Below are 19,009 nucleotides of genomic sequence, written 5' to 3' on the forward strand. Positions count from 1 at the left end.
ATTGGATTTTCACTGGAAAGGTACCTGGATCAAAGCGGGTCTGCCCCAGGACGGTCTGGAATTTGGGTTCTTGACTTTGTATAGGGAAGATTTCACAACACAAGTCCAGCTGATTTTGAGAGTAAGTTTATTAAAGCTGAGGACAGTGAAACAAAGGAGGGCTTAAGACTGTGGAGGCAAGATGATAGCAACAGGAGTGAGCCTAGACAGAGCTGCCCTGGCCCTTTGGAGACGTGAGAAAGAATCAAGTCTCGGAGAGTCTGCCTTGGCCCTTTAGAAAGTCACAGATGTAGAAGTGAGCCAAGAAGTGGGTGGACTCAGAAAACAAGTTACAGAGGCAAAAGGAGGGTCCTAGGAGACAGGTTGAGGGATGAGCTGCCACTGCCTGCTGCTCCCCTGGTTGTAAGTTTCATGGGAATCTTTAGAGCTTAGGAGAAAGAAAGCAAAGATACACACCTGAGGAAAGAATGGGGGAGGAGTGGGTGTGCTCCAGAGAGTATACACTGGGTCCATTGTCTTAAGGGTTTTTATCTGTTCTCTAAAGGTGGGAATTTTAGGGAATACCTCAGGGAAAGATCTTAATAGAATATTCATCAGCTTTTCAGGTGTGTCCTTTAATATGCTGATTCATCAAACTAACTGTATAGAGGAGTCAGTCAGGGTCATTCTCTTGTTAGTTTCACCTTCAACGAGTGTCACAGAAAAGGGACCAGGATTGAGGCAGGCCTGCCCCTGCATGGTCTGGAATGTGTAAACCATTTGCTCCCAAGTATCCTCTCAAAGATAAGACTTTGTGATTTATTATCTAGCTGTAAATTGCTCAGTCATTTAACTCCTTGTCCCAATTTTCCCATTTCACTTGCCAAAAAATTTTCCTAGCTTCTTACTCTCCTGCCTCAGTATCATTTGTTTGTATATAAATAATTATGATTGACTATATGTAGTCTAGCTATCATCTATCTATCATCTATCTATCTATCATCTATCTATCATCATCATCTCTCTCTATCTCTATCGATCATCTATCATTTATCTATCTATATCTATCTATCATCTATCTATCTATCATCTATCTATCTATCTATCTATCTATCTATCATCTATCTATCTATCATCTATCTATCTATCTATCATCTATCATCTATCTATCTATCATCTATCTATCATCTATCTATCATCTATCATCTATCTATCTATCATCTATCTATCATCTATCTATCATCTATCTACCTAATCTTTCATCTATCTATCATCTATCTATCTATCTATCTATCTATCTATCTATCTATCATCTATCATCTATCATCATCTATCATCTATCTATCACCTATCTATATCATCTATCTATCTATCTATCTATCTATCTATCATCTAATCTATCATCATCTATCTATCATCTATCTATCATCTATCTATCTATCATCTATTTATCATCTATCTATCATCTATCTATCATCTATCTATCTAATCTATCACCTATCATCTATCTATCGATCATCTATCTATCTATCATCATTTATCTATATCTATCTATCTATCTATCATCTATCATCTATCTATCTATCATCTATCTATCATCTGTCTATATCTATCTATCATCTATCTATCTATCTAATCTATTTATCATCTATCTATCTAATCATATATCTATCTATCATCTATCATCTATCTGTCTATATCTATCTGTCTATCATCTATCTATATCTATCTATCTATCTATCTATCTATCTATCTATCTATCTATCTATCATCTATCTATCATCTATCATCATCTATCTATATCTATCTATCTATCTATCTATCTATCTATCATCTATCTATCAATCATCATCTGTCTATTTATCTGTCATCAATCATCTATCTATCTATCATCTGTGTTTATGTATATAGAAGGTATGCAATAATGAATTAAAACATTAAAATTCAGAAACTCTTTCCATTAGAATATGGAAGCAAGAGTACATTTGTCATATTTTTTCTGGATGCTTTTTTTTTTTTTAATCTCACTTAGAAGCTGGGGTGAGAATAATCTATTTTCCTCTTGGTACCTCAGTTTTCCCCCCTGAAAAAATGAAACCACAAAATCCTAGAGTAATACTATCTTTTTATACTGCAGGTAAGTTACATGAATGTCTTATGAAATACATGACTAGGTCTTTCAGGTAACAATGTTTCTGAAACATTTACTATGACTGGCTTTAGGTTAGGCTGCAAAGCTCAAACCTGTATGTTTTTATGCTGCAGCTCTGCTTCCATTTGAAATACTTCTTCTGCCCATTGGAATCACATCACTTTAACCAAGTGATCAGAGATCACATCACCATTAAGGCACATATCATTCTCATGTACCTTGTGATATAATACACTAAAAAGGGCAAAATATCACTATTGTAGTTTCTAAAAATTTTAACTAGATTTTGAACATTAGAAAACATTTAATTCACCCAAATTGAGGTACATTCTGAAAAACAGCAGGCCAACACTCTTCAGAAGTATCAAAATAAAGACAAGGAGAAGCTGGGGCAATCTCTCAGATTTAAGGCAAATTAAAAAATTATATGACAACTACCATAATTGCAATGTGTAACCTAGGATTGGAATCTGGCCCAGAAAAAAATGAACTTTATTAGTAAAGTTGTAGGAATTTGGGAATGATCTATATACTATTAACAGTTATGTCAATCATAATTAGTATATTATTGGTAAAAGGTATAACAAAACTCTATACTATTTTGTAACTTTTTTGTAAGACTAAAATTATTTCAAATTTAAAAGTTAAAATAATTACATAATAATGAATATGACATACTTAAAACACATGTCACAAAATAAGTATAAGAGCTATACACTGAAAACTGACAAACATTAATGACAGAATGAAAGAAGACTTAAATAATTTAAGACAGTGAGGTTTTCAACCTTCTTCATCTCATGGCACACATGAACTAATTAATAAAATTATGTGGCACACCAAAAGATGTGTATTTGTTGCCAATCTGACCAAAAAAAAAAAAAAAATAGGATAATTTTGATTCATTTGCACCAGACGGCTATTGTTGTATTGGCTGCTGTAAATAGCCAGGTATTGCATGTTTTAAAAATTCTTGTGGCACATCAGTTGAAAATTGGTGATTTAAGATATACCATATTTACCAACCAGAGGATTCATTACTATGGAGATAATCAATTATTCCATAGCTTGTTTATAAATAACAATGAAATTCCTATCAAAATTCCAGCATGCGTCTGGGTATGTGTGCAGAGAGGAAGGCGGGAAGAAGGAAAGAAACAAGGAGGGGGGAAGGAGCAGTGGAAAGGGGGGAGGGAGCAGGAAAGGGAGAGAGGGCCACCGTCAGGGCCAGATAGGTTCAATGGAAAATCCTCTCATATAGTCAAGAAAGAAATCACATCTACACAATTTTTTGTTTTGTTGTTTTGTTTTTTTTTTAGAAAGCAGAGGAGGAGGAAAACTCATCATTAAAAAAGGGAAAAGACAAGCCACAGACTAGGTGAAAATCTTATTTATCAGGCAAAGGAGTTGAATCCAAAGTAAAAACAGAACAAAACAAAAACAAAAAACAAACAAACAAAAATACCTTAGGACTAAATCATAAAAAGGCAAAAAACCCAAATTAAAAAATCAACAAAAGAAGATGTTGCCCAGCCGGGCGTGGCTCAGCAGTTGATCATCGGCCTGGGATCCAGGCGATCAGGGTTTGATTCCCAGTTGGGGCACATGCCCGGGTTGTGGGCTCAATCCCCACTCGGGGGTGTGCAGGAGGCAGCCGATCAATGACTCTCTCTCATCATTGATGTTTCTATGTCTCTCTCTCCCTCTCTTTTCCTCTCTCTGAAATCAATAAAGATATATTAAAAAAAAAAAAGAAAAAAAAAAAAGATGTTAACAGATATTTCTCTAACAAGATAAGACAGGTGCCCTGGAACCATGTCCTGCAAATCAAATCATACAATATATGGTCCTTTGCATGTTTCAAGGTTCATTAATGTCATAGCATGCATCAGTACTTTATTGCTTACAACAGATATTCCATTGCATATACCACGTTTTATTTATCTAGTCACCAATCACTAGTTAATGGACATTTGGGTTTTTTTTTTCCTACTTTTTGGCTGTCGAGAATAGGGCTACAATGAACATTCATGTACCAATTTTAGTGTGGACGTGCTTTTATTTCTCTATACACAAGAACGGACTTGAACGATATAGAAAATACAGTTAACCATTTGAGGAGTTCGAATGCTTTCCAATGTGGCTGCACCATTTCATATTCTCAGCACTGTGCATCGGGCTCTGTTTCTCTGCATCCTGGACCAGGCTTGTTTTCTTCTGTCTTGTGTTCATAGTCATTCTAATACGAGGTAATATTTCACTGTGGTTTTGATTTGCCTTTTCCTGATGGCTCACTGCTTTATTCTTTCATTCAACAAATATCGGGTGCCGAATATGTGCCCAATGCTCTGCTGTGCTTAGGGTTCGTCACTGAACAAAAAGGGCTCAAGGAGCCTGCTCTCAGGGAGCTCCCGTTTCAGCAGAAGGCAGACACAAAGCAGTAAACCTACCAAGTACGGAGGAGGGAATTGAGTGTGACAGAGTAGAGGGGGAACTCAAGAGAAGCCTTGTTGAAAAAGTGATATTTGAGACCCTTCTTGCAGGGGTGAGCTAGTTGGCCATGGGCAAGATCATCTAAGGAAAAAGAACAACCTATGTGAAGACCTTATGTGTGCTTTTGGTATATTTGAGATACAATTAGGAGGCCATTGTGTCCAGAAGAGAAGAACAATTGAGCAAGAGTAGTAGGTGGCAATTCCAGGGAGTTAAAGGGGCCATATAGAATAGTATAGGCCATTTCAAACACTTTGAAGGATTTTGAAGACTAGATGTGCAGATACATTCACATCTGGATGTAAGAGAGATGTTACTTTTACTCACTTTGTTTTTACTTTTGTGTTATTGTTAAATTTTTGTTTTGAACTTCAACTTTATCTAATAGCCTTTATTGAATAAGATAACTTTTAAATTGGGAAAATCTCTAAAGCATGTTTTTCAATTTCAGTGATTATACACAACCAGACTTGGCTGTTCAAGACATTTTGCAGTTCTAGAGATAAACAGCATTTAAAAAAATGTCTTGTTGCTCAGAAACTGAATGCAGTGTCTGCTTCTAAGAAAAAGGATGTGAGGTTGGGAGTTGAAAGAGGGAAGGAGTGTGTGCATAGTTATCATGATTGCTAAAAATAACTGGAATGCATTTTGAATGTAAACTATACTCCAGTGAAGTTGGTTGAAGAGATAACTATATGAATAGTAAGGAAGATGTGTATATGAAAGTACATGTAATTATGCAGTCAGACCCTATAGTAGTTTTAAACAAGTACTTATTTTTTAAATTTATGCCTTTAATTTGGTCAGTAAAGAATTTTAGGGTTACATTACAACAAATTGATAAAAATTCAAATACATTTTAATAACTCTCCTTGCACCCATTTCATATACATTTTATAAATATTTTCATATTTATTAAAGTGGCCTTAGCATAGCCTATGGCCACATGTATAAAATTTAATAAATATAATATAGCAATACTCTAATGTTACATATCATATATTATGATTTTATCTATTACACAATAATATAAATAAGTAAAAATGGTTAAGGTAATATTTTGGTTATAACCTTCAATAACAAAGATTTGATCACTTCGTCAAAGTGATATTTAACAAAGCAAATGAGATGTGGTTTTTGATTTGTTTGTTTTGGCCAGCAGTCATGAGAATGTTCTAAACAATATAAACACTCCTTTCCTCACATACACAACAAACAGAAATCTTTTGATCCAGAATTGTAAATCTTGCCACTGCTCAATGTAAATCTTTTAGTTTCAGTTTTAATAGTGAAAGTGATAGGAGTTTCAGGACAGCCAGCATTCACTTTATGTGTCTTACTTAATTAAAATCACTGTTTTAAAATTTTACTTCAAAGTTAATAAGCATAATAACCTTTGTAACCCTTAGTAGAACTTTTCAATTGACATGTGAGGAAAAATAAAGTGGAAGTCAAGGATTTTACCAAAGTAGGCACTAAGTATAAATTTGATGATGTGATAATCTCAGAAGTTAAAAAAGCATTAAATTTGCAAATGGAAATCTATTCTAAAAAAGGCTGGTAACTCCTCTCACGTATTAGACAATCTTTTAGATGATTGCTGTGAGTGCTGTTCTTTTTAAATTTTGTTGGATACTAATGACCTTGAGACATTTTCGATTTGTTCTGCAAACTCATTTAGGCAAATTAAATATAGCTTTCTATTCTTAAATGAAATATTTCTTAGTTATAAATTGCTGATAAACCACACGAACATTTTCTCTAAGGCTAAAGCAACTGCAGTCCTGTCTTTGCAATCTGTAACATTCTGTCCTGCCTGGCCGTGGCAGGGCCCAGGTTGTCATTTCTCATAATAATCAGTCACAATCTTGTCAGTAAGGCAATCAGCTGGAGTGTTTGGGAAGCCTCCTGTTTGCTTGACTTTTAAATTGTTTGATTTTACATTTAGCACCTGGGTGTTGGAAATATGTAGTTTGGCTTATGAAACTGAATATTGTTGTATTCCTTGATTAGTTCCGGTACTTCCACCAATAAAGTGGCATCAGTGAAGTTCTAAGATGAAAAAGGCGTTTGATTCATGACTAAATTCTCAACACATAATTTCAAGTCTATGTGGCATCACCCATTTAATTGTCTGTTAGTGAGGATACATGTGAGATTAAGTGACTGTGTCAAGAAGTGAATTTTCTAAATGAATATGGATTATTATTTTGAAACATGAAGCTATTTATAGGTTCAAGGTGAAAGTGTCTCAGAATTATGCCCTAATGGTGCGTTACAACATAACACAATGTAATTTACGATGACAAAGCCTTCTGCACTGTAAACAAAGATTCTGATGAGGTTTGCAAGGTGCAGTATTTGTGAACTTATGATAAAAATGTTTTAACGTGGAGATGAGAAAGTGTGATTTAGTGGATTTCACTTTTTTGTTTCACATGGAATGCTGACCAGTAAAATGAGATGTGTCAAAGCCTCATGCATAATTGTAGACTGAGTTTATGTTTCTTTATCCCCCTGTCTCTGTGTTAGCAGAAGTAGAGAAGTAAACTACTGGCTCCAAAAGCCTCATAACTCAGAAGTGCACTTGAACTATGGGCGGCGCTTGGCCCGTCCTTCAGCCTGGTTCCAAGAGCTAACTCAGGGCAGCTACCAGCTCTCGAAAAGCTGCATGCATGAATTTAGGAAACTATTTGGGAACATAAACGGCACTGAAACTACACCTTTTGAGAGTCAGCAGCAACTACACACTTATTGTAACCATTTCAATTATCCGGTGGCACCAAAAGCAATGTAGGGCAAGACAAATCAGTGACAGTAAAAAGAGCATTTATTCTGTTCCCTCCCACCTTCTACTTGCTGCTACTCAACTTGATTTTACCATTTGTCTGCTCTTGTTCCCAAAACATTACAATCAGAAGTAGTAATCAGTAGGAAAGGTAGGTTGTAGAGGGTTTATCCCGTCTTGGGTGGCGCCAGAAGTCCCATCAACTTACTTTTCAGTGAATGCAAAAGCATACACAATGATACCCATTTGTAAAGGGAAAAAAAAAAAAAGCATATTCTTATTCTAAAGTGATGAGTAAGATTGTTTTTCCCCCTGTACTTTTTGAAGTCGATTTCCAAATCAGCAGAATTGGCAAAGCCTGGAGGCTTATTAGAAATGCAGAATCTCAGCTTCTACTCCTGACCCAGTGACTAAGAGTCTGAACTTTCACAAAATCTCTAAGTGAATTACATGTATATTTAGAGTTTGAGAAATATTGCTCTACAGAACAGAAATTACTTATATACTAAATAAAAATTAAGTGATTATTCATTTTTATTTTGTTTTTGTTTTTCCTTTGCCTGTATATATTTAAGGCATACAGCATGATAGTTTGATTTACGTACAGGTGGGGCAAAAGTAGGTGTACAGTTGTTCATGTGGAAAATAATACAATAATTAATAAATAATAATACAAGAATAATCTCTGTTTTGAGTACACACAGCTGTAAACCTACATGGCTCCACCCTGTATATTCGAAAATGATTATCACAATAGGTTCAGCTAAGTTCCATTTTCCCATATAGACACAGTAAAAAGTGAAGAAGAAAAAAATCCCTGTGACTATATTTATAATTGACAATTTGTACTTATTAATCCTTTTTATCATGTTGTAGTAATAAAGATAGCATGGCCAAAAATAAACTCAAAATGGATAAAAGACTTAAACGTAAGTCATGAAACCATAAAAATCCTGGAAGAAAACATAGGCAGTAAAATCACAGACATTCCACGTAGTGGACTTTTCACTGATACATCTCCTAGGGCAAGAGAAACAAAAGGAAAAATAAACAAATGGGACTACATCAAACTAAAAAGCTTCTGCACAGCAAAAGAAAACAGCCTCAAAATACAAAGGAACCCCATGGTCTGGGAAAACATATCTGCCAAGGATGTATCTGATAAGGGGCTAATTTCCAAAGTGTATAAAGAACTCATACTACTCAGCAAGAGGAAGACAAACAACCCAATTAAGAAATGGGCAAAGGACCCGAATAGACACTTCTCCAAAGAGGACATACGGATGGCCAAGAGACACATGAGAAAATGCTCAATGTCGCTAATCATCAGAGAGATGCAAATTAAAACCACAGTGAGGTATCACTTCACACCTGTCAAAATGGCTCCATCAACAAATCAACAAAGGACATGTGCTGGCGAGGGTGTGGAGAAAGGGGAACCCTAGTACACTGCTGGTGGGAATGCAGACTGGTGCAGCCACTATGGAAACAGTATGGAGGTTCCTCAAAAAATTAAAAATGGAGCTGCCTTTTGACTCAGTGATTCCACTCCTAGGAATGTATCCTAAGAATCCTGAAACACGAATCAGAAAGAATATATGCACCCCTATGTTCATAGCAGCGCAGTTTACAATAGCTAAGATCTGGAAACAGCCCAAGTGCCCATTGGTAGGTGAGTGGATGAAAAAGCTGTGGGACATTCACACCATGGAATACTACGCAGCTGTAAAGAAGAAGGATCTCGTACCTTTTGGAACAGCATGGATGGGCCTGGAGAATATTATGCTAAGTGAAATAAGCCAGGCAGAGAAAGACACACATCACATGATCTCACTTGTATGTGGAATCTAAAGAACTTAGTAAACTGATGAACAGAATAGATTCAATGACATGGAAGCATGGATCAAACTGAGGAATGTCAGAGGGAAGGAAGAGGGCAGGTGGGTGGAGGGGAGAGAGTAACCAAAGAATCTATATGCAGATATGCACAACCCAAGGACATGGAAAATGGTGGGGAGAGGGAATGGAGAGGGGGAAAGGACAGGGTGGAACGGGTCATTGGGGAGAAAAAGGGACATTTGTAGTATTTTAAACAAAAAATAAAATAAATTAAAAAAAAGACAGCATTACAAATATTTTTTCATAGTTTGTGGCTTATCTTTTATTGTCATTACCAGTGTCATTTGAAAAGTAAAAGTATTATATTTTGATTAAGTTTAATTAATTAGTTTTTTTAATGGATCACACTTTTGGAGTCTTTATGCTAGGAAATCTTTGCCTAACCAAAGATTGTAAAGATTTCCCCCCCCATTTATTTTTTAGGTGTTTTATAGCTTTAGAGTTTATATTCAGGACAATAATATATTTTTAGTTAAATTTTGTATATGGATTGCAGTTCTTCTGTTCATATACATGGTCAGTTGTTGAAGTGCCATTTGTTGAAAAAATTACCCCATTTGTTTGAATAGAGTATGCACTTCCATGAAAAATTAGTTACCCAGATACATGTGGGCCTGTGTGTGAAATCTCTCTTCTGTATTAGTGATGTATTTCTCTATTGTTTCCTAAAGCCACATTGTCTTAATAGCTATGAATTTATGATGTCTTGAAATAAGGTAGTTGTTTTACTATTCTAGGTCTTTTTTTCTACATAAATTTTGGATTAGCTTGCCAATTTCTAGAAAATGTCTTAGTTGAATTAGATATAATTTATCAATTTGAGGAGAGATGACATCTTAATAATCTTCTAAACCATAAATAGGGCATGACTGAATTTATTTAGGTTTTTGTTAATCTCTTAATGTTTTGTAGTTTTTAGGTTCTTGTAAATATTTTTTTATATGTATTACTAGGCATTTGTTAATGGTACTATAAAATTTTTATTTTAATTTTCAGTTGTTTATTACTACTCTATAAAAATACTTATAGCAATCTTGCGTGCTGCCACTTTAAGAAATTCATTAGTTAATTCAAGCAGCTGTTTTTCTTTGACAGATTCTATTGGAATTTTTATATAGAGGATTATATCACCTACATTTAACATTTTTCCCCCAATCCGGATACATTTATTTTTGCTTTCTCTTAGAATACTGACTAGAAACTCTAGGACAATTTTGAGTAGATTCATAAGGGTGATTATTTCTCTCTTGTTTCTAGTTTTATTTCTATTCTGATTTTTTATTAGGAATGGATGTTAGATGCTCTCAAATAATTTCTCTGCCTTCATTGAGCTCTTCATATGAATTTTCCTTTTTTGGCTGTTAAAATAGTAAATTATAGTAGTAGACTTTTAAAATACCAAATAAATCTATATTACTGGGATAAACCATTTTTTTAAATTTTATTGATTTTTTTATTTTCTATTTCCTTGACTTCTCTTTTAATTCTTTTTTTTTTTCCCCCAACATATTTTCTCTTAGTTTCTTAAAAACTGAGGTCATTGGTTTGAGACTTTTTTTCATCTCTTCTTGCCATATTAGCTCAGCAGTAAATATAGTACAAATATAGAAATATAGTACACATATTAAGTAAACAAATTGTGAAAATTAAGGATAATTAAAACATTCAAAATAAACTGTAAAAAAGATTATGATAGCACACTTATTAAAATGCATTTTTGTCTGATGATTTCCATTGATTAAACCTAACTAATCTTAATCCCTTCTTTTTTGAAGCAAAAATAGATGCGGATACAAGAATATGTTTATCTTCATCTTTATATATATATGTGTGTGTGTGTGTGTACATATATATATTTTAACTTATTTCAGGTGATTGTGAAATCTGGGCCAGGGACTTTCCTCAGCTTGGCTGTCTACGACAATTACATCTTCTGGTCCGACTGGGGAAGGAGAGCCATCCTGCGTTCCAACAAGTACACAGGAGGCGATACAAAAGTTCTTCGTTCTGACATCCCACATCAGCCTATGGGCATCATAGCCGTTGCCAATGACACCAACAGCTGTAAGTTGCAGTCGAAAGCAGATTTATTTTTTAATTATATACTCTCAGAAATGTATCTATTTGCTAATTTTTCACCACCGCAGTCAAATGTATTATTCTTGTGCGAGGTCACGGCTGGAGGGGCTCATGGTGACCTTGCACTAAATTTCCCGCCTTCTAGCTTCTTTCCAAACAGAAATGTCTACCTGTATGTTTCTAGGTATTTTAGTAATATTTAGTTGGATTTTGTTTTGTTAAAGTCCCTGGGGATGGTGTTTAGGATCTGATATTTCAAAATATTGAAATTATCCAAAAGATGTAAGGCTAAACGTCTGTGGTTCTTAATTTATCATCAGAGGGACAATTCACTTTTAATTATTTGTTTCTAAAATTCTATTCCATTCTCTCTCACCCCTCGTATCTTTACACAGTCAAATCAACTTGCTTCCCTGAAAATAATCCCTTGTGATAAGCAAGCTTTGCTCCTGGGCTTAATTTTGGCTTTTCGTTTTTTTTAAAACCACTGGAATACCTACTGAATTGCTGTCTGCAGTATTGGTGTGGTCTCTAGTGGTACTAGAGCATTTTATGCTCTGGCATCCTTGATAAGTGTGTTCCATGGTGTAGTGATCCCTGTTACATATTTTTCTAATATTCTTCTCTTTCGAGATGTTTGGATTTTCACAAGTCCTGAATCTTTTTTGTTTATAAGATTTAAATTTTTTTTTAGAGATTGAGGCAGTCTAAGAGTTTACTGTTAATCCATGTGTTACATAGAAGAGGAATTCAATATAACATGTCACCAAGAAAGCTTTCTCCTTGTAGGTGAACTTTCTCCTTGCGCTTTATTGAATGGAGGCTGCCATGACCTGTGCCTTTTAACTCCTAATGGGAGAGTGAATTGTTCCTGCAGGGGAGATCGCATATTGCTAGATGACAACAGATGTGTGAGTAAGTAAAGAGGTTCCAATTGTGATATGACCAACTGCTCAAAATGGCACATGTGGACTCTGGCATTGTTTGACTATATTCATGAAGTTTTACTCTCCTCCTGTATTAAGGGCCCCGTTGGCTTATCCCTACATTCTAGAAAAAACTCAATTGAGCATTCTACTTTGTTATAGCAATATGTGATAGATAATGTTAACCAAAACAGTGACAAATGGTGTCACATTGAGGACTGGAAGCTGGGCCAGATAGATAAATATCTGTGCACAATGATTGTATGAAGACTTATGACTTTGAAAATTCAGTCAACAGTAAAATTAGTTAAAGCTGAAATAAACCAGTATACAGGCTAGTATCGTAGCCTTGTAGTAAAACCATTCGCAGTCTGTCATGATATGTAAATGAGAGAGAATGCCTCATGCGGCTTATTTGTAATCATTTCCAACCTGTTAATTAACAATGTAACATTGCAGCCTTGCATGGTGTTTATACCTCCCAAAGGCGTTGGAATCTTAATTAGTACCATTACAGTATACACTTATTAACAACTAGGTGTCAGAAACCATTTCTAAAATAAATAAGAGTTTAAGTGTTCCAATGCTGCCATGAAAAATTAGACAGCAACATAAAAAAGGTTAATTTCTCTTTAGCATTAAGACATTCTGTGTATGGAAAGATGAGAAAGAAATATTTTATTGGAAATTGGTGAACTCACTCTCCGGATGTTTCAATATTTGACATTTTTTCTCTCATTATTTATATCTTCATCTCATATCTTCATCTCATAGCTTTTCATCTTAGAAATTCAGCAGAGCTGGATGTGTCTACATTATAAAAATAAGATCAGAGGCTATATGTATTTCTCATCTTCATCTTTAGGCTTTTTTTGGTTTTTACCAGGAAGTTCGTCTTTTACCTTCTGTTTGATACAAGCCCTTTGACATCATTTTGTTTACCTTAGAAATGTCTGCACCTAATACAAGAACTTACACATATCTTCTCACTTTGCAAATTAGTGACACAACCCAAAAGGACACCTCTCAGCCAAAAGAAGTAAAAGATTTTTATTTAAAACTGTGCCAAAACAAACGTGGGAATGATGCAGTTGGTCAGGGAACTTTAAATGGAGATAGCCAATTTCAATAATTCAGGCCACAAATTCCCACATTTCTTCATCAACTATCACTTCTCTGAATGGCTTAGGCAATTGCTTAAACCCTCTCTTTCAGTTCACCTCTGTGGTTTCAGCTGTAATGGTCTGGATCTGATGCCATCTGTAAACCTGGAGTGTTAGCCATGCATTAGAATCACTCATGTTTTTTCACAGGTCACTACAGGCCAGCAGGAAAGCAGTGCCTGTGGTCAAAACAACAAGGTTTATTTGTATACAGTGGGTGCTTGTCCTTGCTGCAAAATAGATTAGATACATCTGTCTCTACTAAGCCACCTGTTTCTCTCTGTTGATGAGAGGGCATGAATCAGACAGAAAGCTATCATTTTAAATAAGTACAGTTTTATTCACATGAACCTATAGAGTGGTGGTGGATTCCTCAGAGCTGACAAACCTTTATAAAAGCATCTTGTATCCTTTGGGGCATTCATATTGAAATCCTGTGGTTCAGCAAAAAGATTGGAAAGTAATTCTTGGCTACTTCTTGTCAAATTCTTCTTTGGGAAATGAGGATGTTTCTGGCATATCTTCGCCCTCATGTGAGTTAACTCAACCAGAGCAGTTCATGGGTGTTAATGTCAGTGTTGAAATGGTGAAAGCCATTTATTGGCCCCTACCTGAGGGCGAAGGAGGGAAAATCATCTGTTGTCATAACACTTGACAAAAAGTTTAGGCAATTCCATTCTACATGGCATTGCTAAACTTACCAAAACCCGTAACAGAAATAAGAACAGCAGATATAATTACATAAAGTAATTCCTTGTAAAAGAATTAGAAGACAATAGGACCACGCTTTTGTTTCTAGAAAGACAAAGAAAATAATACTGTTTCATCAAATGAACATACCTAAACATGAATTGTGCTCATACAGTGTTTGTTTTTGCATAATAGAAACCTATTTATTGTGAATAATTTTTGTTTTTCCCCCCTCAAAGGTAATAAAAGTAAAAAATTGCATTTTCCATCATAACTGTTGTCATTGGAAATGAGATAGTAAATAGGGTTTATATAAAATAGACTAAATAAGCTGGGAATGTCAATAGACTCTCAGTAAGTGGTTGAATTTTGTTCAGTTCATGATCTAATGTGATTGTATATAGCAATGTCAATACCCTTCTTAAGGCTTGTTCCTTTAAAGTTAATAATATTTATAGATTTTTAATTCTATCTACTAACCGGTGAAGTTTAGACTGTACTAAGAAAAGGAAAAAAAAAGGAAACCATCTTTGGAGGGTGTTGCCTAAAAGGGTTCAATAAGAAGTCATACATAGAAAGATAGACAGATAGATGGATGAACAGATATTCTGTTTAACTTAGTTAAATTCTAAGATTGATAAAGAAACAAAACCCTGGAAACTTCAAAGAGTATTAGTGGCTGTTTAATTGAATATTCCTGAAATGAAGTTTAAAAATAAATTGACAGAAAATTGTAAAATTAAGCTATGTTTCCTGTATTAGTAGAGATAAATGAATTCTAATTACTTCCAACATGATTAGTGTGACTGGATTTTACCATACAATTATTCAACAAACAATGGAGTGAGTACAAGCAAGCAACACACAATACAATGAAAAAATCAGATTCCAAAGCTGGCTAGTAAATCTATTTTTAAGAATAAAACAAGTCTATTTTCCTTAAGAGAGATCTTTCTGAAACAGGGATCACATCCTGGCATTCCAAGGATGAATCCTAGCTGGTTTATTTATAATTAAGATGAAGGGAAACAATTGCTATGGTATCAAAAAACCATTTGTTGTTGCATTATGCTCTGTGGCTGTTGGCCTGCGCTCCCAAATAGGGTAAAAAAACACATACAAATTCAGACTTTTAATTTCTAATAAAAATCTTGAGATCAAGAAGTGGGACAGTATGGCAGCTGGAGCCCATAAACATCTGGTGCCCACGTTTGTAAGTTAGCGTTGTCCAGCTCACCCCACAGAATTCTGTGCAGTTCACGAGCGTGTGCTGGTCACGTGCGGCAGGAAGGGACGGTCTGCTCCCTGGCCCACCATGGACACAGCACGTGGTTGTTGAGGGCAGTTTTAACAGTTTCAGTGCTGAATGAATGATAGAAGCTGCTACAGAGGTTTCTTCTGGAGTTAGTTGGGGAGGAAGACCAATTCGAGATGAGATTTAAGTCCAATGAATCGAGTCAAGCATTCAAAATGAGAACTCTATGTACTGGAAAATTTCAATTACTGAAGGATATATAATAGAAAAAGAAAACACAAAAACAATCTCAGTATGTACAGAGAGCATTTAACTGGCTCTTTATAAAAGTGTATTTTTAAGATAGACTGCTAACCAAATGCATAAATATAGTCACCCACATTTAAGCCCCTTCTCCCTGTACTTGTAGTCACCAAATAATTAACAAAATACACAAATAGGCATAAGAGAAAAGCAAAGATAGGCAACTTTCAAAACATTTTTCAAAGACAAGGAAAGAGAAACAACCAAACCAAGTGTGCCTTTAATTTTTTTTTTTTTTAATGAAGAAATGCCGTAAACCATTGCCTTTTACTTAATTTTATATTAAGGTCTATCTTAGTTTATTATTATGATTAAGATGAAGGGAAACAATTGTTATGGTGTCAAAAAAAATTTGTTGATACATAAAGACCTTGACGTTTTCCCTTCAGCTAAAAATTCCTCCTGCAACATTTATTCAGAGTTTGAATGTGGAAATGGAGAGTGTATTGACTACCAGCTCACCTGTGATGGCATCCCTCATTGTAAGGATAAATCCGATGAAAAACTGCTCTACTGTGGTGAGTGTCCAATAGGTGGCTTATTCTTTTAGAGAGAAGTTTAGAATGTTTTGCTAGTTTGTTGTTTGGTTCTCTCCATTTCTTTTATATGTATGATTTTCTTGATGTCTCTGTTTAACATGTAAACCTAAGGCTTTGCCCATGTTCAGCTGGGGCACCTTATTTGCTCTCCATTACCCCTGATATTCATTAAAGAATTTCTCATGGTGCCCGGCCGGGCGTGGCTCAGCGGTTGAGCGTCGACCTAGGATCCAAGCGATCAGGGTTCGATTCCTGGTCAGGGCACATGCCTGGATTGCTGGCTCGATCAATGACTCTCTCATCATTGATGTTTCTATCTCTCTCTCTCCCTCTCCTTTCCTCTCTCTGAAATCAATACAGATATATTTTAAAAAATAAATAAATAGAATAAGAATTTCTCATGGTTTTCCATCATGAAGGGTGAATTTAGATATGGCTGGAGCCTGTCTTTTAGGCTGTCTTGTTACTCATCTTTAGCAATGGGTTCTAGGTCATATTCCTAAAGTATAAGTCAGAAATAGCAGTTATTGGTGAATATTGCAGTTTAAATCTGGAGCAGCGGTCCATCATCAATCAATAGCATGTTGCTGAATTGATAGCAAAGCCTTGCTCTTCTTTTTCTTTTTGCCTCCAGGACTGGCCCAGGGCTAGTGTCCTTAGGTGCACAACCTGATTGCTTTAGCCATGGTCCCATCATGCATGGGATTCTCCCAGCTGTGAAATGTTAAAACAAGAGGAAAGTGAAGCTTGCTAAATTCACAGGCAATTCTTTCTCACACTTTTACATTGCAGAATAACACACTCTCAGTTAAAATGATAGTCCAATGTAATTTGTCCATTATTGATCTGTAACTAAAATCTTTGGGAATTTGCCTCAAAGGACATATTTACTCAAATGGACAGCTATATCCTATCCTGTACACTATGAAAATATTAAAGCATATAAAATATAATAGTAACCATCTTACAAATTTGCATTTATTATGAGTTAGTCTGAGAATATATTTTTACATTATTTTCATCTTGTTAGAAGTCAGCCTTATCCAGTTTGGCTCAGTGGTTAAGAAGTCAGATTCTGTTTGTGCGAGCAGAGATTGGCAAATTTTTTTTAAGGGGCCAGCTATTAAGTATTTTAGTTTTTGTGGGGCATATATGCTATCTGTCATATATGCTCTGTGTTGTTGTTTGTTTTTGTTTTTTTTAAATTTTGCAATCCTTTAAAAGTTTAAAAATTACTCTTAGCTTCAGAGTCATATGAAAACAGGCTCATGGACTTCATCTGGCCTTTGGGTTATACTGTTTGATAATACCAGGTACAGATTCCAAGCTTTGAATCATACCTGAGGTTAAATCTTTGTTCCCAAACCTCCCAGTGTGTGACCAGTGTGAGCACGTGTACTTACTTGTCTATATTTTAATTTCCCACTACAAAAGAGACTTAGCTCTAATGGTGTTTGAGAACCTTAAAAAAACAAATGCATATTTACATATGCTCAGTGTAGAGCCTGGCACATAATTAGTATGCAGTAAATGGCAGCTATTACTATCCTAAGTGCTACCTTCTTCCCCAAGTCAGAAAACGGCAGGAGACTCTCATCAAGGTAAATAAAATTCAGAAGGCAGTTCTTCTTAGGAAATTCTGGTAGACAGTTTTAGAAGATCTTTGAGAGAAATTCATGGATGTTTATGTGACTTGGATTCAGTGATTCAGGAATATATGTGTTGCTACTTTTTGTTTTGTGTTATAAAATCCTTGCGAGATGCAAAGGAGATTGGAGGTAGGTGTCGGAGTGTCTTTATTGCTTTAGAGGTAGAGATTTATTTCTTGAGAATATATGCTATTTGTTTATTTCTCTGCTGACTAAACTGCCAGAAACAATAATGAGGGTATAATTTAAAGAGATCTTCATATATGAATTGCTGAAATTAAAATACTTCATCAAAGAGGAACTTACTGAGCGAACTCCTTGATAAGGCATGAATACTCTCATCCTGATCTTTGGAACTGCTCAGCACTTGCTTTATAGATCCACAGTCCACTCCCTATGAATGAGATCGATGATTTCCTTTCAGTAAATTTTTTTCTATAAGACCTTCAATTTTGTGCTTCTGTTTTTATTCATAAGAAAACAGAAGTTGTCGAAGAGGTTTCAAACCCTGCTATAATCGTCGCTGTATTCCTCATGGCAAGTTATGTGATGGTGAAGACGACTGTGGAGACAGCTCTGATGAACTGGACTGTAAAGGTAAACATCTGCCGCATCAGCCTATCCATGTTATTATGTTGTTTCTTGAACTTTTTCAAAGTTCATTCCTTAGAGCACTATGGTTTCACCCATTTGGTGTGTAACCAGTACTTACATTTATGGACCACGCTGTTGGAGGGAAGTTATTAGAGTTAATTGAAAATTATGACTCTATTCTCAGTTTCTGGTTTCAATTCCTTTGCTTACTTGAAAAATTTGCCATTTTTCACGTCTTCCATTCTACCTCCCTGTTTATTGGACATTTCTACCAAAATGTGTAATACTCAATTTACTGCTCTAAAATGTTCCTTTTTATTTCTTAATTCTCAGTTTTACACATGAGCTCATCGCTTTCTTAATGACTGGACAGGTAACCTTGGCGTTTTCCTCGATTCTTCTTCCCACCATATTTATCACTCACCTGTCCAGTCATCAGCAACTCTCCGAATTCTTTGAAATATCTTCCCTTTCAATCCACTTTGAAGCTGGATTAACAG

General features: G+C 35.3%; 1 protein-coding gene across 1 annotated transcript in view; it reads left to right on the top strand.

Moving 5' to 3' along the window:
* Positions 1-19,009, top strand: part of LRP1B (LDL receptor related protein 1B) — a 1,542,074-nt gene that overhangs the window by 1,274,838 nt on the left and 248,227 nt on the right. The window contains exons 44-47 of the mRNA XM_081143443.1: positions 11,183-11,375; positions 12,180-12,305; positions 16,117-16,245; positions 18,393-18,512. Of these exons, the coding sequence (XP_080999569.1) occupies positions 11,183-11,375; positions 12,180-12,305; positions 16,117-16,245; positions 18,393-18,512 (568 nt within the window). The remainder of the gene's footprint in view (positions 1-11,182; positions 11,376-12,179; positions 12,306-16,116; positions 16,246-18,392; positions 18,513-19,009) is intronic.

This window comes from Miniopterus schreibersii (genome assembly GCF_964146895.1).
Source record: "Miniopterus schreibersii genome assembly, chromosome: 7".
NCBI lineage: Eukaryota > Metazoa > Chordata > Mammalia > Chiroptera > Miniopteridae > Miniopterus > Miniopterus schreibersii.